This window comes from Vicugna pacos, chromosome 26 (genome assembly GCF_048564905.1).
Source record: "Vicugna pacos chromosome 26, VicPac4, whole genome shotgun sequence".
NCBI classification, from domain to species: Eukaryota; Metazoa; Chordata; class Mammalia; order Artiodactyla; family Camelidae; genus Vicugna; species Vicugna pacos.
Genome location: NC_133012.1, coordinates 15799738 through 15825336, shown reverse-complemented (window position 1 = coordinate 15825336; position 25599 = coordinate 15799738). Strand labels below are relative to the sequence as shown.

The following is a 25599-nucleotide window of genomic DNA, read 5'->3' as shown; positions in this document are numbered from 1 at the left end:
AGGATATATTTAGTGTTTCTGGTGGGCCTGTTCCAATTATAGAAGCTATAGTATATGGTTATTTTTATAAATAGCACTAGGGGATATTTAACTTACTACACTGACTTGGTATGCTGTTCTTTTTTTGAAAGGTGACTAAAATTTTCTTTGAATTTTTTTTTTATGAATACTTACCTCTTTACAACACAAATCTGAAATCTCAAAGTTGCTGCTGGACATATTCCAGGAAAAAAAAAATGTCATCCCTGAGTTGTTTAAAGTATCCTGGCACATGGGTTAAAATTCTCGTAAGAGTAGGAAATGTTTCAAAATTTTTTTTTTTTAACCTGATGAAACCACGGGCACTGTGGGTTGCACCATGAAGGTTGTGACCCCGCTGTCCTTGAAGGGCATTCTGCTTTGCAGCCCTTGGCAGATTCTTGCTGTGTTAGCAGAGGAGTGTTGCTAATCCTTCTGAGACTTGCCTGGCTTCTGAAGGGTTTCTCTCTAAAGATTGCCTCATGATGATCCAGGGCCAAGTTTGCAATCAGAGAGGGGCCACTGACCTAAAAATAGTCTCAGTTTAGGATGAGGGCCCGAATGGCTCACAGCCTCTGCGAGGCTGTCCGGCTGCCAAAGGAGGCAGTCCTGTGAGGAGGCTGTGTCTGAAGGCAGGTGTGAACAGGGGAGGGGGCCTGAGGATTTTCTTCCCGGCTTGTGGAGGGGAAGGTAACAATTTCAGTGATTGACTTTCTGAAAACCTTAGGAACAGTGAAAGTAAATATTGGAGATTATTCTTTTTATGAGACTTGGTGGGATATACGTCTAGATGTTTCTAATGTGCAAGAAAATATTTTGTATTCACTGTGAGCCATGGTAGGTGTGAGGAATGGAAACAGTAACGGCCCTTGTTTCCTATACTGCCTGGGAGCACAAAGGGAGGCGTTGTTCGAAAACTTGCAGACAACAGGTCATTCAAACAAAGCCCTGTACATTTTAAATGGATGCTTCTGGGAGCATTGTTTAACACACTTATTAATAACTCTTTGGATACATATGGTGCACATTTTATGTTGAAATTATGTGGGCTGGAAGAAACTTCAGGCTCAAAGTCAGACACAAAAGCATCTCTTCAGAAAGGTGGCTGTCTTCTGTTTGGGTATAACCTATTCAAAACTCAATGTTTATTTTAGGGACTTCTGGTTTTCTATTTACATTAGAAATTTTAAACAATTAGTGGTCACAAGGCCAAAAGCACTCTTTTCCCTCCCAGCCTTCAGGTGGTTGTGTAGGTCCAAGTGGCTGAGGGGTGGAGAGTGTTTTGTTTGATCACATGCTCATTGATTGAGAAATGGGCAGTCATTTATTTCAAGGATTCTTCCACTGCATCTCAGAGTTGACTGTTAAATTTAAGCACCATCGTCTGATTCGGAGATGACGGCGAGAACACCCTTGCCTATGAAGATATTTCTTGTCACCTTTAGCACAAAGGCTAATTTGTTGCTAATTGTTGTTCTAGACCAGTAGGTCTATTTTTTTCCTCCTAAGTGTGATGAGAGATCAGAGGGCTCTGAGGGTTGTTGCATGAGCTCACTTACATTCAGAAGGGTCATTCTGGTTGCAATGTGGAGAATGTACGGTAAGGAGGCAAGAGGCTAATTGGCTCAATTAGTTCTTCAGCGGGGAGACAGTAGTGGCTGGGACCTGGGTGAGAAACGGTTGCATTTGGGATGTGTTTTGAAGGTAGCCCCTATGTAGGAGCTGCTGGGGTGAGAGGGAAAGCGAGGAAGCAACAGGCTGACAGCTGGGTTGTGGGTGCCTAGTGGTGTCTTTCATGGAGAGTAAGGAGCACTGGGGCAAGAAGGAAGCTGGTGGGGTCTAGAAGCCCAGAGTTCTCTTCCAGGTGCAGAAGGTTTGAGGTACCTATTAGGTATATGCACATATGGGTGTTGAATTGACAGTTGGGTATTAAAATATGGAGCTTTAGGGAAAGATCAGGGCTAGAGATACGCTTGTGGGAGTTGTTCTCAGAGTGTATTTATAATGAGACAACGAGTTAGGAAGAGAAGGGGTTAAGGGCTGAGCTCCGCCTTGCTCCCCACAGTGGAGGCTGGTCAGGGAAGAATCCAGCAGAGGCATTTGCCAAGAAGCAGCCTGTGAGTTTCGGAGGATAAAGATAGTGCCTCTGAAGCCACATGAGGGAGGTGTCTCTTTCGAATCCAAATGCTAGGGAGAGAGAATCTGACCCCATTTGAGGTAGGCGTCTACACCAGGGCTAGTTCATATAGTGGAGCCACCCCAGGGAGTAAAAGGGGCTGTGGTCAGAGAAAGGAGGTGACTTGAGCCCACCCTTAAGGTTTTCCATTTTAAGTAAGGATACATAAAGGGCATTTTTAGGGCTGTTGAAATTACTGTCCAAGAGAGCAATTACATTTACATCTTAAAAGAGGAGGGGTCCGTGGGGATGGTACACATATCTGTTTTTTATATTGTTTAGGTATTAAAGATAATTATTTACCACTTCTTTGTTTTGCTCCATTACCTATGAGGGATATTTAATGAACAGCTGAGAAAATCTGGCTTACAGTCAATGTTTACTGAATACTTGCTTTGTTTGTGTAAGCATGGTGCCCCAGACTTCTTTAAAATACAATGAAATTTATTGGAAGTGCTTATTCTCAGAAACATGGAGTCAAGTTGAAATTATTTTAACCGCAGAGAAGGAGTGGCTTGTCCCGTGGGCTTTGAGTGGGAGTACTCCACGTAGAGGTAGTTGCGTCTGCCTTTGTCTGGAAACAGTATCGACACTGGTGCTGGATGGTTGGGGGCCCCAGTAGGAACCTGAGCACCCGGATTTAAGTCTGAAAGGTCTGCCGAGAGGACTGTTCCTAAGTTTCGCGACCAGTGCCGGGTTGTGTGCCTTGTGCTCGCTGTGAGCTTTAGGCCCTGGCTGGAGTCCCTGAGGCTGGTCAGGCTGCTCACCTGGAGTCCACACCGGAGCTCTCCAGGGACCTGCCCAGTGTCTGTTGGCTGTGGGTCTGGATGTCTGTCCTGGCCGCCGCCGTCTGCATCTCGAACAGCCTCATCTAAAAATCTTTGTCAGCAGCTGTGCCCTGGTTACTATCATAATTTTACCCTTCTCTGAAATCATGTGTCTCTTTTATGACTCTAATGTGGCTAGAGTGAGAATTTAAATGAAGATTTTAACAACAGAGCTTGCAAACTAAGAGTATCTCTTTACAGGTACAAATGGCTGCTTTCTCTGTGACTGTGAGGCTCAGAAGAACTACTGGGCAGCTGTAGGGGGCACAGTGGTTGGTGTGGTGGAGAGCGCTGTAGTGTAGACCCCTCCATTGTGGATTTAACGTTTCAGATCTGGCAGCCCGAAGGTCTAAGGTACGTGGTGTAGTACCTTTCTCCTATTCTGTACCTTGGGAAAGTTGAGATAGCAATGAACTTAAGCTGTTAGCTCTGTTCTTCTAGTTTGTGGTGTTGTCCTTTTTTTTTTATTAATATGGTAAAATATACATAACACAATTTACCATTTTAACCATTTTAAAACATATGATTCAGTGACATTTGGGACATTCACAATGTTGTGTAACCATCACCACTGTCTAGTTCCAGAATTCTTCATCATCCCAAACAGAAACTTTGAAATCATTAAGGAATAATTTCCCATTCAGTGTTCTCACCAGCTCCTGGTAACCTCTATTCTACCTTCTGTCTCTGAATTTGCCTATTCTAGTTACCTCATGTAAGAGGAATCATACCAGATTTGTTCTTTTGTGTCTGGTTTATTTCATTTAGCATGTTTTCAAGGTCTCTTTATAGCATTAATTAGTATTAAAATATTACTTCTTTTTATGGCCAAATAATATTCCATTGTTTTTAATCTGTCTCATTCAGTGTGTCCAGTCATCTGTCGATGGACTCTTGGGTGCTTCCACCTTTCAGTTACTGTGGATAATACTGATGTGAACATGGGTGTACAGATATCCGTTAGAGTCCCTGATTTTGATCCTCTTGATTATACACCTAGGAGTGGAATGCAAGGTTGTATGGTGATTCTGTGTTTAACTTTTTGAAGAACCACCGAACTGTTTTCCACAGCTGCTGCACCATCTTACACCCCCCTCAGCAATGCAAGAAGGTTCCAAATTCTTCGCATCCTTGCCAACATTTTGACAGTGGCCACACTAATGCATGTGATAGGATATCTCATAGTTTTGACTTGCATTTCCCAGAAGGCTGATAACGTTAAACATCCTTTCACTGGCTATTTGCATATCTTCTTTGGAGAAATGCCTCTTCCAAGTCCTTTGCTCATATGGGGTTACCTTTTGAGTTAAGTTTTCTGCTCCTTAGCTTTGTTTCACAGTCCTGTATTTTAGCTCTCTTGCATGTATGTATGTATTATTCTTAAGAAGGTTGGATTGAAAGTTGGGGGGGAAGCTTTTCTCTGTTTTGGTGGACGATGTTGAAATATTACAGGTTTTATCTCTTGAAGTAGAAATTTGCTCTTAGGATCTTCAAGTTGGCTCTTGTACACACAGAGCACGTGGGCCACTCCACCTGCCTGACTGAAGCGAGGAAGGCCTGAGGCCTTTTCCCCCTCTTAGGATTGTAAAGGGAGGGGGCAGGATGGAGAATGAGATTCCCTCTGTCCTTTTGTCTATGTTTTAGAAAGGGAGAAAACTTTCTCCAATTTTTGTTTCCTCCAGCCCCAACTCTCTTCTGAGGCCTGAGACTGAGGATGGTAGCCAGAGTCAAGTAGAGAAAGTAACTTCTTGATTCTGTCTACTGACATGGAATGCGTTTTCTCCCGTTGAAGCAATGCCCTAACGTGTGTTCAGCTTCTTGGTCTTCATACTTAAGTTAAGGGCTAAGTAGATCTTTCTGAACTATTAGTACCTACGTTGTAAGTTAAATGGGTATCAGTTTGGGGGCCAGCCTAGGAACTTAGCCACCATGAATAGCATCACTCTAGGAAAATTAGCTTTGAGTTAAAACGAATTTCCAAATGAAGTGGAAAAGATAAGCTGCTTATAGTTTGAGAACTGCCTGTTCCAGCAGAGTAGCTGAAGGTTGTGTGATGAGGTGAGTGGAGCTGAAGGAGGGGTGTGTGCACAGGGACGCAGGGTAAGAGCGCTGGCTCTGGAATGAGCAGGCGTGCGTCTGAGTCCCACTTGCATGCTGTGTGCTTGGAGCCCGAGTTCCCGCCTAGGAAAGGCTAGCTGCTGATACAGGCATGCTTAGGTGTGATGTCCGTGTGCCAGTTGTCAAATACGGAGGTGCTGAGAGAGACATGAGACAGTTCTTCCTGGGAAGTCCCTGCCCTGCTGGGTTTCAGCGCTCCACCCAAGTGCACCTTCTTACCCTGAGTCTGTGCACAAAGGCCACTGTTGCAGACCCTGGGCTTTCTGAATAGTCTCCAGCAACCCCAGAGCACCTGAAGGCTGTCCCTGCTGACTGTGTGGCTGGCTCGGCTCTTGCAGACTTCCCTACTGTTGCACTTGGGTTCAGTGACCTCAAGCATCACAAAATGTTTTAAAAGTTTGGGTTCAGAGACATTAATTTCCAGTAATGTTTAATTCATTATTTTTTCCCCTTGGGATCTGATTTCTAGTCTTTCTGTATAAAATACGAGGAGGAATAAATTTCCCTCTACCCTTCTGGGTTCTTCTGGCTGGCCAGAGAATTAAATTGAGACGAGACAGGTTCACAGGAGAAAATCACACGGAAGTTTGTAACATGGATACGTGGGAGAGACCCAGCAATCTCAGTAACTCACCCAAATGGCTGAAGCCCTCGCTGTAAACACCTGCTTCAGCTGAAGACAAAAGAAGGTATTGGGGGGGAGTGGTTTGGGACCTCAGAGGGGAAGAAGGCCATTGACAGGGAGATGGAAAAGCAAACGTTTGGTAGTTTGGTAAATAAATGTTTGCCGGGCAGAGATAATGGGACATAGAGAGGAATTTTAACAAACAGACTTTGCTGTGTTCTTTCCCATCTGCACACGTAGTTCATACTAGGTTATCCATGCTGATGCTCCCTTCCTGCAACAGGTCTGCTATCTTTGTTCCTTTAGGCAGTTGCAGGGGAAGGTCACAGTTTCTTCCTGAGGTTTTGATTCTTTTGGGTTTTGATTGTTTTCAGCTTGAAATAATCAGCATGCCAAAAAGACATTTGGGGCTGGCAAATTTTGTTCCCCTACAACTGTATACCTTTATTTCTCTTAGAGCCTTACTGGTGTCTCAGGGAATAAAGAGAAAGAATTTTTTCAGCCTAAGTTATCTTTTCAAATCAAGTCGGGGAAAGGAGGGAAAAGTTGTGTGTGCATGTTTGTTGCACATGCTCGCAAACTGATAGGATAATTTAGTTCATAGTGGGTAGTTTCTCTTTCTTAGGAACATATCTTTGGAGGTTTAATCTCTTTTTGATATTCTTACATGGATTAAATGGTCTTGTTGTATGATCTTCATGAGGTTCCTAAGCCACTACTTTTTCATAGATTTGTGTCCATTTTGTTTCTCCCTACCTCTTGTCCCTCTGTTTCTTGGTGATGCCTCACAGGTGGCTGTGCAGTTTCAGAACCTGGAAGAACTACTCTGGTTATTCAGTGAATAACAATGTGAAATGTTTTAACTTTGTCCTGGATCTTCTTTATCATTGAGTCATACTGGATTACAGAAGAGGTGAACATATGGTATTTGGTTTTGGCCCAGTTTCTCTTTGTAGAAAAATTTAATCTGCTTCTGAGACCAGTACTGAATGTACTGGTTTTCTTATCTTAATTGGCATCAGCAATTGTAGCCAAAAGTACTTCCTTGGTATGACATCAGTACAGGTGGAACTGGCCTCTTCTACTAGGAAGCAGGACCGGATCATTCTGTTTTAGCAGGTGTGCAGGACAGTTGTAATTAAGAGTCCCTTTGCTTACCTCCTCTTTGGTGTAGTCGGTGGGAGCTTGAGAACAATAGGGATTCAGGTTTGGATGATACACGTGAAATACTTACTCTTGCTTTCACCCATAGCTTTGGGATACAGATGATTCACTCAATACGTTACACTGGTGTAGAACATCTTTTAAGTATTTTTTACAAAATGTTTTATTCTTTAGTCTTGTGTCTAGTTTCTGCAGGCTTTTTTCTTTTTTTTAAAAAAAGTATATTTGATGTTCTTAACACAGGATTCGTTTGTGGTACTTGTGCCATTTCACCTAAGGTGGTTAAATAGTGTTAAAGAGGATAACAGTCTAGGATAGGGTTTTATCCTAAATGCACCATTAAATTTTGCTCCCCTGGCCCCACGCTTTTATGAGGCAAGATGGTAGTAAGCCAAAGGCACTGGAGATAAGAGTTTCTAATCTTGGTTCTGCCTCTAAATAGTTGTATGAACTTGGAAGTCATCAGGGCTGCTACACTGCGTGATTCTCAGCGCACCATTACCACCATCTTGAATATAACTGGTACCCTCAGGGTTTCTTTTTCACAGAATGTGGTGTGAGTGGTGACTCCTAAAGTTACACAATACAGGCTCTGCTAGGAGTCATAACTTACTCTCTGTAGACCGGAGTTTTCTTACATGTAGAAGAAGTAGGTTGGATTCACTGAACTCAGACACTTTAAGCAGTGGAAGATGAGCTGATCACTAGTGTTAGTCAACCCCTCTTCCATGAATGGGCCCCATTTGCAGGAGAATAGTAAAATTATCTTTGTTAATAAGAGTAGTGTTTTGTCTTCACATGTAGACTGCCTGCTGCAAGACTTCTTGGAATGTATTTCAGGTGTCTTAGTTGGACAGTCTGTTGTTGGAATTTGAATGATGTTTATTTAGGGACTACATTGACTGTTTTGTAAAGTACAGATGTTCCTTGACTCAGTGGCTGTTTAACGATGGTGCAAAAATGCTATGCATTTATTAGAAACTATATTTTGAATTTTGAGCTTTTTTTCCCTGGGCTAGTGAAGGGCGGTACAGGCCTTTCTCATGAGGCCAGGCAGCAGCTGTGGCGGCTCCCTGTCAGCCACAATCAAGGGGGAACAACCAATACGCTTGCAGCCTTTCTGTACCCAGACAACTGTTCTGTTGTTCACTTTCACTACAGTTTTTGGTCATTTACATGGGATCTTACTTTGTGTTAGACATTTTTACCCAATTATAGACTAATGGAAGTGTTTTTAGCACATTGAATGTAGTCTAAGTGAAACTTTGATGTTCAGTAGGTTAGGTGTATAAAAAAAGCTTTTTGAACTCAATGCTACTTCCAATTTACGATGGATCTATAAAGACGTAATCCTGTAAGTTGAGGAAGATCTGTGGCATCTTTGATGATACTAGTTATTCATGTCACAAAGAGCAGGTACACTGGTCCAAGATTCTGAATAAATGACCTCCAGATCTTTTAATTTCAGTTTATATGAAAGAAGTGTTGATCAAAAAAGTACAGTCCATCAAGAAGTTGTTTTATTCTGATGGAGCATAAATATACCTTTAATATTTTGGTATTGAAATAAAATCCCCAAAGTAATTCTAAGTATAAATATTTAAACAATAAAATAAATGTATAAAGCAAATTTATAATGTGAAGGTCTCTCCTCCACCACAGCCCACACTTCCGCCATTCCTTCCTGAGGGGATGGTGATGAACTATTGTAATGATATAGTACTTAGCTTTCTAGAACTTTCCCTGACACAGATGTGATTAAGTTGAGAATTTCTGAGCACTCAACTTCCTACATTTAAAGGATGTGAAACACCTAAGAATTTATTAGTATAGGAAATGAGAAATAAAAGTAGATAGAATAGTAAAGATTATACCTTAAGTCTGAGTTTTTCTAGATGTAGATGCTTGCTTAACATCTTTTCTTCAGGGTTTTTTTTTGTTTGGTTTTTTTTTTCCTTTTTTGTTATCTAAGTCACTGGGGTATTTTGGTTCCTTTAATCCAGGAGCAGTCACCCAGCAACAGTGAATGCTGATTTAATCTGACAAGCAAAAGTCCCTCCTGTTTTCAGAGAAGGTCTGGATAGACCGTATCATAAGTTACTTTACGGAACATTTCATTTTTGTTTTGAGTTTTACTGTTAAGTGATGTACAGTGTAACGAAGACACATCTGTGTGCAAGTTTTCCACCTCGAAGACTTAGAAAAGTCTGTGATGTTTTGTTGGCAGAGATTCCAAGGGAAATACTTTAGTTTGGGAAAAAAAATAGTCATGACGCTCAGCCGTATTACTGCTGCAAGGCTGAGCTGGTCTTTGAATAACTGTGGTCTCTTAAGAGGATTCATTGTACAGTCTGGTGTTTGGATTTCTTTTAGTTTAGTTGAAGTTTCTGCATTGCTATATGAAAAAAACAATCCCTAAGGTACAACCAGGAGCAGGTTTTTGTTTTTTTGTTTTTTTTTTGACGAATAACTTGAATAAGACATCACTTGCTTATATTGATAGCTGTTGATTTTGATTTCTGAGAAATGTAGGTAAGTTACTTTGACATAGTTAATTTGGGGCATTTAAGTTAAGCAAAAATGCTAGCGTTAATTACATTTCAAAGGGAATACTTTTTTTTTTTAAACTACTTTTTAAGTCATATATACTTTTCATCTCCTTACATTTTGTGGTATTTGGTCTTGAAATACTCCTACTTCAGGATAAATTCTCAAATGTGTGAAACGCAAAGATTATGCATTATGAACAAATGTGAATATACTCTGACCAGCTTTTAGAAAGAAAAAGAGTTCAGTGTGGTGCCGTGTTTTGCTTTTAAGTTGTTAAATACAAAACCTCTGACTAGACAACATGTGAAATTTATATATATTGACACAACTGACCATGGTCACTTTATGGTCACATGTACAATAGCATAGAGGGTGGTAGGAAATTATTCCATATATGCTTGAGTTACCCTGTCATCTCAAGTGCCTAGATCCTTGGTTATTAGGTCAACTTTGCATTGTGATTCTGGTTGTAGCGCCAAGTGTGTGTGTGTGCGTGTGTGTGTGTGTGAGCGAACAGAGTTAGTGAATGAGGCAGAGCAGGCAGGAGGGGTGGAAGAAGCCTAGAACTACTGGCCTGTTTATGATTTAAAATGCTCTAAGCATGCTTAACCTGGCAATTTGACTTTCACGCTGTCTTAGCAACAAGGTAGGCGGACCGCAGGAGCACAACTTTGTTGTTTATGCTGTTTTGTGATACGTGTAAAGAATATTAGGATGTCCTGAAACACAGTTACTTGTAAAAGGAAAGTGTTAAAAACATTTCGCTTGGTAGAATTCCTTTCTAAGCTTTCAGGAATGCGGTTTAAGAGCTTGTGAGTGTGTGGGGTCTTCCACATGCTGGTTTTGAGGCTTTTGGAAATTCTTAAGTCAGAAAATCTTGGAGTAAAAGTGCATTTTTTGGAATAAAGTCCAAAGGTCAGAATTCTTGAACCTCAGTAGGTCATTAATGGGCTTTGTGTTGAATCTTCTAGCAGATTCCTCTTCAGTGGTGCCGTCCTTGTCCCAGTCAGCCAGAGCCTCACTTTCTCTGCTCCCCTGAAAGGCTTTTAATTGCAAGTGTGAATTATCTAAAAATGACTGACTTGCATTGGTCCCTCCGTATCTGAGGTGACTAGTTCCAGTACCCCTGTAGATACCAAAATCTGTGGATGCTCAAATTACTTATATAAAATGGTGTAGTATTTGGATATAACCTATGCACATCCTCCCATATACTTTAAATCATCTCTAGATTATGTATAATACGGGGGGTGGGTATAGCTCAGTGGTAGAGCACATGCTTAGCATGCAGGAGATCCTGGGTTCAATCCCTAGTACCTCCATTAAAGAAATAATTTAAAAAAAATCTAGATTATGTATAATACCTAATACAGAGTAAGTGGTATGTAAATAGTTGTAAATAGAATGTTAATGCTATGTAAAAAGTTGCTGGTGTGCAACACATTCAAGTTTTGCTTTTTTGGAACTTTCTGGAATTTATTTCCCCCAGTGTTTTTTATCTACTGTTGATTGCATCCATGGATTTAGAACTCATGAACAGAAAAGGCCAACTGTATTGTGTTAGTAATGGAATGATTTTTCAACTGTCACTTCTCATTAAGATGTGACCATAGGTTTAAAATTATTTAACTATGAGGTTTAAACAGAGTCTCCGTAAATTATTTTATCTTTATTTATGAGTGCAAAAAAATGGTTATTTTCCTTTGGATGCTCCTTTTATTTTTGCGGTGTGTTTTATACCAGCTTTGAGTACTTCAGTTGCCATCTGTCCAGTGCTACTCCCGGTTACCTGCTGATGGTCTTGTAACTGGGGGGTTTTTTGTAAGGCCTTTTTAGGACACTTGGAAATACTCGATTATTCCTATAAACGTACTCCAGTGAAATGTAGAGTCTTAGAGATATCTTAAATACAAACCTCACACGGTTTTGGGCATGGGTCGGGGAAGAGGGTGATATGTTTTTGTTGAGCTCGTTTTGTTTTATCGTGGCATAAACAAGGTTGCTCTGATAGCGTTTATTGTTGAGTAATTTTTTCACTTAAAAACTCTAAATGAAGAAGTGAATTCCTTTTCTTTGGTGGTTAAACAGTATGTCTCTGTGCTTAATACGTAATTCATTTTAACCTAGATTTCTTATTCATTTTTTGAATCTCCCTTTTCTTTGTTGCTTGGAATGGTTTAAAAACCTTTTAGCACTTAGTATGCCCAGAATTCATACCCTAAACTCATGTATTAGTTTGAAGAAAAAGGATATTTTAAAACTCCTACTTAGTATGTAATTATTTGTGCAGATTTTCTATCCTATTGGCTGTAGCTTCCATCTTAAAATATGAATATAAATGAAGTAGTCTTTTAAAATAATGTTTATTTCAATGGTCATGCATTGGGCAGTTACTATGTGCCAAGCTCTCTGCAGAAAACACAGAGGTGAACCTTTTAAAGCTCCACCTGGCTTTTCGTCTCCTTTCCATCTCAACACTGTTGTGTTAGTTCAGATCCATCCCAATAATTTCCTGCCGTCGGTCTTTCCTCACTGGGACGTCTTCCACCCTTCAGCTAAGCCAAAGTGTTAGTATCCATCTTGACAGCTTTGGCAGACTCCCGCAGTTCCCAGAATAGAATCCAGACTCTAGAGCGAACCCGACGGCTGCCCTTTACCCTCCCTCGGCCACTCTGAGCTTCCTACCCTTCCCAGTCATTTCAGCACCTCCCAGTCATCGCAGTCCCTTCACGCTTCAGAGCTAGTGGGGTCCCTTCTGGCTGCATTGCCTCTCTTTCCATTTCTGTGTGAAATTTCCCCTGACTTCCCCAGGCAGGTGAATCTCTCCATTGTGGGCTGTTCATTACCTCTGTTGTACACCCATCTTTCCTCTGGTAAGGCGCTCTGGACAGAGTGTGTCTAGACAGGGGTAGTAGGAACTGCCTAAGATGTGGTGCCATTCTCTGGAGGGCTGGAGATTTAGTTGATTATAGTCTAAGAGGATTTAAATGTTGGATTAGTGTTAAGGTTCCATAGATCACTTCTGAGGTTTCTTGTAACCCTGAGAGTCAGTGACTTTGAAGTCCTGAGCTTTGCCTTGATAAATTACGTTATTTCATCATTTCTAAGATACATGCTTTCACTTTTTAATGTTTCTGATATGATGACATGTTTTACAAGAAGGCCTCTTGTTGACATATACTTAACAGCAGAATTTGATATTTGACCTTGATGGTCCATAGGCATCCTTCAAAGTGGCCAGAGTTAGCAGGAAAATGTTGAAGCATGAATACTGGCTTAAGTGAGCCGGGCCCAGTAGCCAAGCAGGACAAATAGGATGGATGGAGCAGCAGCTGAAAAAGTCACTAGTTTTGGGTTCAGGAACAGCTCAAGTTTGTTTCTTCATGGAGCCCTGTCTGTAGTCTCATGGTCTTCTCCCAAGGCCCAACCCAAGAAGAGCTAAGCCGTTGAGGGTTTTAAAAGCAACTAAGATAGCAGCCTCATTTGGTAAGACATTCTTAATGGAAAGAGAAAACAACATAGATAGTCAAGGTTCAAAATAATCCTTTTCCATAATTCCTTCCTTTTTATCATAGCTCAGAGTTTAAGTTAAGTAGTGCCAAAATGGTTATAGAAGAGAGCAGCCCACTCTGTGCTAAGAGGCGGTCATGTGTCTTTTCTCTTCACTGTTTATTTAGTTCCATGTTTTAAATCGAAATATGACTACGTGAATACCTCTGTGATCCAAGTGGCATATTATGATGTTTCTTTATTGAACAACTATTTTTTTCTGTTTATTTAAAAAAAAATACCTGGCAGAAACAGCTCACATCCTTCAAAAGCACTCTCGGATTTCTCTCAGTTCAGGTTTTCAGTTGGCTGAGACTTTCCAGCGTTGACTAGTTCTGTGTTTTCCCCAGAGTCGTCCTTGTCGGACCTCCTGCTTCCTGCTGCTGTGAGGGGCTCAGCCTCACCCAGGCGTCCCCGGGGATTCCTTCCTCTTGGAGCCTCCGTCTCTGAGATGATACTCCTGCTTGGTTTAATTCCTCATGTTGGTGGCTTTCCTCCTCTTGTAGATGCCCAGGAGAGCAAGTAGGAGCAGCGAGTTGGCGGCTTTCCGTGCTAAGAACGCCTTTATCTGCACTCATGTTCGATTCATGGTTTGGCAGGATTGGAATTTGAGTTTGAAATACTTTTCTCGCAGAGATTTGCTTCATTGTCTTCTAGCTTTGAGTATTAATAAAGCCTGTCGTCCTGATGGCTGGTCTTTTGTAAGTCCTTTTTTTTTTTTTTTTGGCCTCTGGTTTTTTTTTTTTAGCACAGTCGTTAAAAGATGGGCCTCAAACCAGACATCTTAGCGTTTCTGCCTTCTAGCTACGCAACTGGCAGAGTATTTCACTCTATGTGCCTCAGTTTCCTCATGTGTAAAATGAGGATGATAATACTTTGTACCTCTGAATGGCCGTTTGTGGGTTATATGAGAAGTCATGGAAAGCTCTCAGCACAGCTCTTTGCATGTTGGGTGCTGTTCATCACTGTAATCTAGCTATATTCTAAACCTCGCAGTGACATACAAGGGTCAGATCTTCTTCATTTGTTGTGTAGAACAATCAGTGCACCGCTTCAGTCTAGAGTCTTGTCTGTCAGCTCTAGGAAGGTTTCATATTATTTCTTCGACTGTTTTTTACCAGAAATTTTTTTCTGATAACTGTATGAGTTGAATGCTGGATCACCTGGATGAATCCTTAATTAAAAAAGAAAATTCTTCTTTTTCACTTCTTCTTTGTGTATGTGTGTCTTTTGCTTTAAATTACTGAGCTAGTTTCTTAAACTTTAATCTTCTAAAAAATTTAATTATGGCCTTCACACTAATTTGTGAACATTCTTATTTTTTGCTTGTTTTTTTAAAAATAGCACATTTTTGCATGAATATGAAATTTCTTTCAGGCTATTATAGATTTTCTAATTTTTCTTTTGTCTGCATTTCCTCGATTTCCTCTGAGAATTTTTTTTTTCTTCTTTGTTTTCCTTTTCTCTTTTATGTCAGAGAATGTCCCCAAATACTGGGTTGATGCTTGGCTTCCCGTTTAAGGCTGAGCATCTGAAAAGCTAAGGAAGCTCTGTGTTGGGGGCAGGATCTACCAGCCAGTGGGCAGCAGGGCTATGTGAGAACCCTACTGTCAGGGCTTATAGGTCTTGGCTCTGGACTTCATTTAGTTTCTGCAAAGAGCAGTCCTCTCATGGTTTGCCTGGGGCCTATAAGCCTGGTGATTATCAGCTTATCATGAGGCCAAGCACAGGGAGTCCCACCACCCAGTATGTAGAATTCCACTAAATTTCCCTGTTTGCACCCCCAAGCCTCGCCCTCAGCCTTCTTGCGGTGGCCTGGTAACTGTAAATTTGGAGCATTTCACCAATTTCTTCTGAGATTATATAGCTGTTTCCTGAGTCTAGGGGTAGTTGTCTAAATGTGCAGGGTGTTGGTAGGTACCTGGAGGGAGGAGGTATTCAGTGGGTACTTACAGGGAATTACAGGCGGTCTCCCTGCCTCGAGGCCCCCCTCTCTCCACCTTCTGCTGTTTGCGTGTCTAATACCTGGGTCATTCTGGGGTTCTGCTGCCCGCCCTGCCTTGCACCGTGTGCTGTGTTCTCCGCAACCTTGTTTGACCTCCCTGTACTCTAGTGAGTCGTTTCTGCCTTCAGATACTGAGGTTTGTGATTAAAGTGTCACGTAGTATTGATGTTCTGGTGTGTTTCTTGTTCTTATTTTTTTTCTATGCAAGTGAACAAATATTTTAAAAAATTGATGATAGTGATCTCAAATGAGGAAAAGAGTAAGCATGCTGTACTGAAGTTGTAAGTCTTTATGTGCAAGGGTGACCTTTGTGTTTTAGGGAGACTAGGGAAAAGTATTCCTGTCCATTTTTAGTTCCAGAATGAAACATTCTTGGCAGGGCTGTTCTGTTCATTGGCATTTTTGTCACAACTCTCTGTGTCACTTCTGTGTGACAGTGCGTGTCCATTGCTTTCCCTAAACTAGCATCATCCATAGGGTTAAATTTGACATTTGAATCTTTCATAGCTGTGTGTGAGTTTCAAATAAAAAGACTTTATTGAAACTTTGAGCCTAAGTAGGAGTCTGTTCTTTTGATTTCCGTTATTGTTAAATTTATACCCATTGAAATTCTAAACTGAGATGCTAAAACACATTCTTGCAAATACAATGAATCTTACTTATTTAATTTTTTCTTTTACTGAGTTATGGTTGACATGCAGCATTGTATAAGTTCAAGATGTTCAACATAGTGAGAGTAAATCCCAGCAGCTTTCATGTGTTACATACTGCAGCATTAATTATGTTTATCATACTGTACATCCCTAGTACTTCTTTATCTTATAACTGAAAGTTTGTACCTTTTGACCACCTTCATCCAGTCATCCAACCTCCATCCTCCCCACGCCCACCCTCGTGTCTACGTGACCACGTATCTGATTTCTTTTCTAAGAATGTGTTTGTTTTTGAAGTATATTTGACCTACAACGCTATGTTAGTTCCTAATACACAACATAGCAATTCAGTTTTTCTGTTCATTTCAAGATGATCACCTCAGTACGTCTAGTTACCATACAGACACAATCTTTTTTCTTTAACTTTAAAAAATTTTTTATTGAAGTGTAGTTGATTTACCAGGTTAGTTTCAAGTATACAGTTAAGCAATTCAGCTATTCATAAGTATTTTTTCTTTTGAGATTCTCTTCCGCTATACATTATTACAGGAAATTGAATACAGTTCCCTGTGCCATACAGTAGGTCTTTGTTACTTATCTGTTTTATATATAGTAATGCAAACACAATAAATCTCAAAGACTCAGGTCATCTACTGATTTTTGTAGACTCCATGGAAAATCAGGACCTCCACAACTGGCTTAGACCAGTCAGCATTTACTCCTGAGCTAGGATGGCATCTTTCCCTAAGTTACACGGGACAAGGTGGACACCTGTACAAACTCAGATTTCTGCTAGCAGGGAAGAAGAATGGGATGAGTAATCAGTAAGCATCTACTAGTGGCTGCTATAAGATTAATAATTATAGACATTTGGAGGCACAGGAGCCCAGGAAAGACTACAGCAGTAGGAAGAGACCCAGTGAAGGGATGGGACTAGTATGTGGCCTTTGGGATGGGTGGGATTGATACATTTTCCCTTTTCTTCAGAATCTAATCAAGGTTGGTGGTTACTTGTGTACTGGGTGTACTTGCACGTGGTACTCTGCAGACATTGAATTACTCATCAGTTGCCAAGTTTCTGATCTTGTCCTTAAAATTGCACTGATACTAATAAGATCTGTTTTTGCTAATAGAATGTACTTCTGGTCTTATGGTTTTCACAGCTGTGCAAAACCTGAACTTACTGACAGAGATTCACTAAGTGGACACCCAGTGTCAACTATTCTTAAAATGCCTCTAAAGTCACAATTAATTAGGCTTTTTATTTTGCTCAAAAGTAAACTAATGCTAGCATGATTTATACTGTAGGATAACTTTATCATGTGATAATTTATTTGAGAATCAATAGGGAGGATGGTGAGGACCAGGAGTGCCAGGCCCAGGTGGCTTTGTGTCAGATGTGCGGCCCAGGCCTGTCTTCTTCAGGCTGCAGACCTGTGCAGCCCTCCTTCCGTGGAAACAGCCGCTCACCCAAGGGTGCAGCTGCCTTGAGATGGAGTTCCTTACTCAGGTCAAAAGAAGCTATAGTCTCAGGCTTAAAGCCTCTTGCCCGGTCTGTGTCATGTAAAACCAACATCCCAGCTGAAAAAGGGAGCTGGATTACAGGATAGAGGCCACAAACCACCAATGTGATCAACCCACTGACCGATGCTTTGAACCTCAGTGCTGCCTCCTTAGCCATGGCAGAAGCCCCAGTTGCCCACTGTGTGTCTTGCTCCTGCACACTTTACCCTTTGTTTATTCCACATGGCTTGTTGCCTAGGGTAACATATTTCCAGTTTTGAGAGGCCCAGAAAATAATACCTCCTTTTCCAGACTGCTGTTCAGAGCGGCCAAGCTGGTGGTTAAAGTACAGACGTTCTCCTGCAGTAGTTTGTGAAAAGCCATGGCCCATAGCCCCAGGTGCTTCCTTGGGTGGCCACAGGCACTGCAGCCTCTCCTGGGGACTCTTTTGGGTCTCCCTGGATCCAGCAACTGAGGGTAAATGCCTGGCTCCCAGGGGCTGTGGCTCCAGGACTCTGTCCAGAGTGTGGCCAGCACGTGGTCAGGATTGCCTGTTGACTCTTGGGCATTATTCTTGCCTTTCTCCTCTATCTGATTATCAGTCATTTGAGAAATAAGACACAGAGTAAGGTGGATAGATTATTATAGATGAATTATAATTGCCAACTCTATAATTATAGAATTTCATCTATAATGATAGATGGGTTACAGAAGAAAGTGAGTTTGACGGACAGAACTGCGTTTGAGAGACACTTACCCACCGGTTACTACAGTGTAGAAGCAGGGTGGGCCTCACCCCCGCCCCCCTCCCCCTCTCCACCCCTCTCTGCTGCAGGGACAGTGTCTGTTCCTTCGGGGGAACAGAGTAGAGCTCATGTTCTTTGAGGACAGCAGGGCTGGGACTAGGCTGAAGCGAGTGAGACTGGAAAACCTTCAGTGATCAAGATAAATAATATTTAATGCACTATTTTTAAAAATCAGAAATGTTTAAAAAAATCCACATTGAACGAAATATGAAACATTCACAATAAAGACAGGGTCAGTATTACTGACTTTCCCCTTGCCTCAGGCCCCAGTGGGCTCCTCGGGGCACTGTTACTGAGTCTGTCTGAAATATAGTGCCCGGGGCAAATGCCACCCTCGCTTCACCTTAGTCCTTGCCCAACTAGTTCTTCCTAAATACTCAGAATCCACTTAAATCACTTTCTTGCTTCTGGATGGAATGAGTAAAAGGACAGAAAATGGCAGAAATATTACACTAACTGAACTCTCTCCACATGGGAGGAGTAAACTTGAGTGGGATTTAGAAGCAACATTCTCCATGACTATAAACAAATTTCCAGTTACTTTCTATAGAGGTGGTATTAGCTGTCTGAGAGGAAAGAGCAAGAGCTTAAATTAATAAGGGTTCAAAAGTGAGGAAAGTCTGTTCCCAGTTGAGTAACAAATTATGAAGCTGGGCGTGAGAATAACTGGCTCTGACAGTCCGGTTACTGGATTGATCTGGTTGGCTAGATGGGCAGTGCTTTCTCAGTGCTCTGCTGCATCCTTGCCACTCCAAGGATGGACCATGGGCCAAAAGCTTCCGCATCACCAGGGAGATGGATAGAAATGCTGAAATCTTAAGGCTCTCCCCTGACCTACTGAACCAATCTGCATTTTTTTTTTTTTCAGAAGAGGCCCAGTTGAAAGTTCAGCTTTGTTGTGGAACTCCCATAGCCTTCATTTTTAAATTCATTAAACCAATTCTAGATTTTGTTTCCTATTTAACTGGCTTCACTGGAGATTGTTATGCTCTTAGGACACCAACAACCAGGTATGCTTGTACTTGGTTCCCGGGTGCGGGATGTCCTCTACTAAACTCAGTGCTTCAGGAGGGTGATTTTGTGAAAAGTAGCTAATTTGTCAGCAGCAGCTAATTAAAGAATTTAACCCCGAATTGTGAAAGTAAGTAGTTATGATGACACTTAGGGGTAAAACTATTTAGTTACCTTGGATGGTTTTAATAGGAGGTAGAGATTTATGAATATATCAATATATATATCAATAACACATGCTGATGATTTTTGTTCAGCTGCTCTGATTTTGACTTTAGAACTAAATTTGTAGTTTAAATATTGTGGATATGTCTTCTTTTTTGTTAAAGCACTCCAATTTAACTATAAAAGCATAATAAAATTTAGTTATTTGCAAAAATCCTTGGATTTGAAAGCTTTCATGGGTTGTTTTCAATGACTTTTCTTGAAGTGTGCAGTTGAGTAGTTTCAGTATATTTAGAGCATTGTGCAGCAATCACCATAATTTTCAGAGCATTTTCATTACCCTCAAAACAAACACATTCCAGTTAGCAGTCATTCCTCATTCCCTTCCCTCCTGCCCCTTCTCAGCCACAGAGAGCCACTCATCTCCTTTCTGTCTCTGTTGATTGACGTATTCTGGACATTTAATGTAAATAGTATCACATAATATGTAGTCTTTTTGTGACTGGCTTTTTACTTATGTATTTTTTACTTTTGCTTACAGTATTCTTGTATCTATAATATTTTTAAGTTGTAACATTGTATCCACATTGTAGCATGTATCAATACTCAGTTCCTTTGTCTTGCTGAAAAATATATTCTGTGGTATGGGTATACAACATTTTCCTATTTACCAGTTAATGGACATTGGGGTTGCTTCTATTTTTGGACTTTTATGAATAATGCTTCTAGTAAGGATCATGTACATTTGTGTACATGTTTTTGTTTAGATGTATGTTTTCATTTCTCTTGAGTAGATACCTGAGAGTAGAATTGCTGTGTCATATAGTAACTCTGTTTAACTTTTTTTAGGAACTTCCAACAGAGTAGCACTTTAAGAATCAACACCTTTGAAATGAAGTATGTTTGAGATAGTGGGTGGAAACAGGAAAGGAAAATGCTAGTGCCCTAAATCTTCATTGATCTTTAGCTCATTTGCTGTGCCTGCCCTCCATGTGTCTGGTACTCACTCTCACGGATACAATAGGGGACCCTTCTGAAGAAGAAAAGGGCATTATTTCTAATTATGCTGGGACAGCAGGCATAAACTGGGGCTGTCCTAGGCAAATTAGGACCAGTGTTCTCTCTGTCAACTAAAAAGAAGGGACGGCTTCTGGCAGATTTAGCCTCCTTCCATCTTCTGGCAAGTAAGGGAGGAGGCATCTCAGATGGGAGGGGGCAGTTTTAGCAGTGTCTCTGTCTTCCATTCTGCCCATTCCGTCAAATGAAAAAGTACGTTTAAAAAGAGGATGATTCTTTAGCTAATATCTTAATTATCCGTATCCATAGTTGTAGGTTCTAAATGTAAAAATAAAGCGGTTGAAGTTGATTAAGTGATGACTTGTTAATTTTTCTAGTATTTACTTGAGCAAAACATTTTATTTCTTCCAGGGAACAACAAATCATTTCAATTTCAAAGCCTCTTAGACTGAGGAACTTTCAACTGTACTAAAAAATTTAGGAGATGGACAAATTTTCCCTCCCTCTCATTTGAAAGGATTCAGAGAAGAAATACAATGGCAGAGGTTTAAAGTTAATATTCAGGATGAATGATGATAATTCAGATGACAAGACAGAAGATGATCTGCAGTCCTTATTTATCAGTGAAAAAGATGGAAACACAAATGCATATAACCAAAAATCACCACCTACACAAAACTCTTCAGCCACTAATGTGAGTTGGAATTCTGCCAAGCCAGATGACATGGTGGTTGATTATGAAACCAACTCTGCTGTGGACATTGGTGAAAATATTTCTTTAAACCCTCAGTGTGTTGAAGTACTTGATCACCAAAAGTCTTCAAGTGATCTCATTAGAAAGGAGGTGTTCGACATGCATAAGGATTCCACATGTCAGTCTTTTGCACATGTTGTAAATACAGAGGAACCCAAGTATTTGCATAACAGTGGTCATTCCCTAGAATCATTTCAGGACCAGGATGTTGAGACATCTCTACCTTTTGTGTGGAAACCTATCGATGATGATTTGAAATATACAGACAGCCCTACTGCCTTGGAGCTAAACCAAACATTTGACATGAAGGTGGATAACGTTAACTGTACCTTTATAACGCATCACACCGTCGGAGAGTGTCAGTCTTTGCAGACCACTGTAAGCCTGCAACCAACCGGCATGAGAGGTGGAAGGACGTCTTTATCCTGCTCCATTCTTACATCTTCCCATGAGAGAGAAATGAGTGATGACAGAGACAGCTTTGAAAACCCTCAAGCTGCAGCATCAGAGCCCCAAGACACAACCGACACAGCATTTTTGGATGTGCTGATGCAAACTGATGCTGTTGTTCCAGATGTTGGAAATCAGTGTCACTGTTCTTCGGGAAAGGTCACCAGTGAGTACCCAGATGGGGCACAGCAAAGACTGGTCAGAGAAAAGGACGTACAAGCTCTGACACCAGTTTCTGATGGCATGGATGTTCCCAATGGGTCTGTATTACAAGAGTTCTTTTGTTCATCTAAAGATGAACCAAATAGTGAGACACATTCACAGAGCTCATGTGGGCAAAAGGAAATGGGCCAAAATCTCAGAGAAACAGTGTCCATTTGTCTTATAGATGATGAATGCCCTTTACTGGTGCCAGCTTTTGATAACAGTAAAACCCAAGTGCTGGACCCTGAACATCAAGTCACTGTGGCTAAAGACACATCAGTTGCCTCCAATGAAAAGGATTTGGGAACCCAAAATCGTACCATTGAATTGATAGTGAATAGCCCGCCAGGACAAAAGATGGCTTCATCACTTGACCTGACTTGGGATGCAGATGACATGATCTTTAGTACAAACAGCGTAGCTTGCATGTCCACGCCAATCCTGGAGCCCACAAATGCCACCTTTTCTATTTCACCTATTGAAGCGACAGAGAAATGTAGTAAAGCGCAGAAGAGTCATCAAGAACTTAGAAATTTATCGAACTTGAAAGGGACATCTATGAACATGTCTAAACCCAATCTAGGAAAGTCAACAACCAAAATGAATACCCCTCTAGGTAGCAGAGTTAGAAAAAGTGAAATTATAAGTTACCCAAGACCAAACTTCAAGAATGTCAAAGCAAAAGTGATCTCCAGACCAGTGTTGCCGTCCAAGGACCCTGCTCTGTCGAAGGCTGCACCCAGACCTCAGTTAACCAGCGCCTCACCACCCCTGGCAGCAGCCTCCACAAGACAGTTGACAACTTTGAACAAAACACCAACATCTGAGTTGAATGCCGACACAAAAGCAGAAATCCTAATTAACAAAACACATAAGCAGCACTTTAATAAACTCGTCACGAGCCAGGCTGTGCATGTTACAACTCATTCTAAAAATGCTTCACACAAGGTTCCAAGAACAACCTCTGCCATGAAATCAAATCAGGAAGATGTTGACAAAGCGAGTTCGTCTAATTCGGCATGTGAGACTGGGTCCGTGGCTGAGTTTTTTCAGAAGATCCAAGGTGAACTCCCTGCTAAAATGGAAAATACAGAATGTTTGGAAATGACCTGTCCTTCCAACATTGAGAGAATTAGCCCTGAAAAGAAGGGTGAAAAAGAAAATGGGACACCGGCTGGCAAACAAGAGCTGAAAAAGGAGATTATGAATGAGACCTTTGACTACAGTTCTCTGTTTTTGGTAAGTGAAATTGTTGCCTGCTTCAGGGAGTGGTGGTGGAAATGGAGAGACGTATTAGCAAGTGGTGATCCAATAATAGTAATATTGCTGAACTTGCTGTGCAGATCTGCCTTCAGGTAGTGATATGTTATTCAGTAGTTCTTTGTCTTGTCAGCCAGTACATTTTAGAATGTTCATTGGTTACAATATAGGAAACCTGCATATTGGAAAAAAAAATCCTTTGTACTGAGTAGCAATACTGAGTAGCAATGTTGCTTTTACTAGTAAGCTAAAAGAACGAGTTAATATTTTAGTGTAATTAGTTATTTGAAGTTAAATACCTTATTATGTTTTATTTCTATGGGAGAAAACCCTGTTGTTTATGAACTTGAATGTGTTGGACCACATTTAAAAAATTGCTAGGGAGTGCTGGTAAACAGTATTAACCTAAAAATAACTCCTAGTGTCTCGTTGAGGAAGCTGCTGGGAAACGTGGAGCCCTCTCCTGTGAACAGGAGTGTTCTGGGTTCTGCCTCTGATCGGCTAGTGTGACCTTGGGCAAGTGACCTTTTGAGACCTAGACGTGAAAGATTGGACTAGCGGATGTGTAAGTTCTCTCGGAGCCCTGACGTACTGATTCCTGGTACTAAAATAAACAAAACCCATTCTCTTCATATATATACAAAAAGCAGCGTGTTCTCTACATCATCTGTCAGATATTGGGGGATTCCATTTCAGCAAGAATTCATGTGCAGTTCAGAGATTGTTTTTCTTGAAACATGCATACATTTTTGATAAGAGCGTTGAGTTTTAGAAACATCTGGCAGGCTACTCCTGGGCTCCGTGTGTTCGTCCCCAGCCCTGTTTTGGGCAGTGGAGACTTACATGCATTTTCAGCCTCTCATAGGCTCTCCTGGAGCTTCTGTCCTCTGGGCCAAGAGTGGAGGTAGGTGCCTGGGTCGGAAGGCAGCTGTGAGTGTTCTGTGCGGAGGGCTCAGGTCTGAGAGGAAGGAAATCTGGAGTTTGGTGACGTGTTACAGGGCTCTTTTAGGTGCTTTCAGGCTGCATAGGGAATTGTTAGGTCCTTTAAGGAGATAGTTCTTGAGCTAGATCAGTTTCAAGATGCTTTGACTTTTGTAATAAATCTCCTTTTTAGGAAGAATGGTACCCCACAGGGATATCTGAACTACTGAGGCTGCCCTTTATTTCAAAACTCAGATTTTTATTTTTAAGTTCTTTCGAAGTCAAACTTAGGAAGTTCTTTTCATATAATTTTTAATTAGATATTTTGCTAAATTAAATTATAACCTCTGGTAATTCTAAGCAACATTCTTAGTTGGGTGTTTATAGATAATTATCCATGAAAACAATACATTTATTTCTCCTTGACTTATGGGAGACTTTTATTGTGTATTGATCTCCAACTGCCAGAAAAACTAGCATGAAGTTTCTTTAAGAGTTGTCTTGAATATAAAGTGGTTATGTAATTCTGAAATTATAAGCTTTTCTGATGTATACATTGAGTAAGTCTTAGCTTTCTATTTTCTGTGCACAGAGTGAAGGCCTGTTTTTCAAAGGCTCATGATGTGATATTGAAGTGAAGTGACAGAATTATGTTGAAATGGAACCCAGTATATCTTGGAGAGGAAGCACTTTTTAAAAAAGATTTTTAAAGAAAGTGACATGATCCTTTTTTTTTTTCATTTTATTATTTTTTTGGAGGAGGGGGCAATTAGGTTTATTTATTTTAACAGAGATGCTGGGGATCGAACCCAGGACCTCATGCACGCTATGCATGTACTTTACCACTGAGCTGCACCCACCCCTCCGAGAGGAAGCACTTTTCATCTTAGGACCCTTGCAGTTAGGATTTCCACATTCTCAGCACTGACACTTTTATTTATTGATTGGTATTTTAAACCCATCTTTTCCCCATGATGATGTTTTCTGTGCAGTCCCCTCTAATCTCACCATTCACCTCTTCCACGTCTCCCTGTGTAATGGGCGAGGGGCAGGGCAAACCATCACAGGCCACAGGCTTTGTGCTTATTGTGGAGGGTGGTGTGAGTGAGCATTTGCTGCGTGTTTCGCGCAGACCCCTGGGTTTCTTGGTCACTTCAGCAGTACCCGACGCCTCTGAATGTGCCCTGGGTCTGGGATGAGATGCCGCTGCAGGACTGTGTTTGCAGCGTGCTCTGTTCGTCTTGACCTGTATTAGGCCTTGAGTTGATTGAATCCTTAGGTTGTACACCACCTCACAGCAGGTTGGTCAGGGTTTATCTGAAACTGCAGAAAGGGTCTCCTGTGGGAGAAGGAATAATTCGATTTTAATTTGATGCAGGTTGAGTGTAGCTGCCCATTACAGAGGTTTGTACTGGTGATAGTGTGTTAGGTGAAGGGGATGGTCAATTCTATAAAAGGAAATCAATTTTTTTTTTTTTTTTGCTGCCTGCTCTGGGCCAAACACTTTGCTCAGCTGTCTTCTGTTTATTATGTCATTTAATTTTCCCAGAAATGTTCGAGTGTTTTTACATTGTCATTGTAGTTTAAAACTTCACAGAGGTTACTTAAAACACACAGCTAGTCGGCTGTAAAGTTGAGATTCAGACTCAGGTTCCCTGACTTGAATCCTGGCCCTTTCTGCTCCTTAGGCTGCAGAGTTTCAAAGTTTTGTGGAATGTTGGCTCTGAAAGGCAGAGCAAGTCTGATTTGTTGAAGATTCACTTTGTTAGTTGGTTAAAAGCTTAGTTTACTTCTTAAAAGATTTTCTCTGGGAGATTACTTTG

At 41.0% G+C, this 25599-nt stretch overlaps 1 protein-coding gene across 7 annotated transcripts in view; it reads left to right on the top strand.

The window, feature by feature from the left end:
• MTUS1 (microtubule associated scaffold protein 1) overlaps positions 1-25599 on the top strand; it is a 130030-nt gene that overhangs the window by 14064 nt on the left and 90367 nt on the right. For 6 of the 7 annotated variants that reach the window (XM_031691459.2, XM_031691457.2, XM_072950393.1 and 3 more), the window contains exon 2: positions 20599-22834. In XM_031691459.2, the coding sequence (XP_031547319.2) occupies positions 20753-22834 (2082 nt within the window). In that variant the 5' untranslated portion in view covers positions 20599-20752. Of the gene's footprint in view, positions 1-3222; positions 3376-20598; positions 22835-25599 lie in introns of all 7 variants that reach the window. The other variant, XM_072950392.1, reaches the window with a different exon arrangement.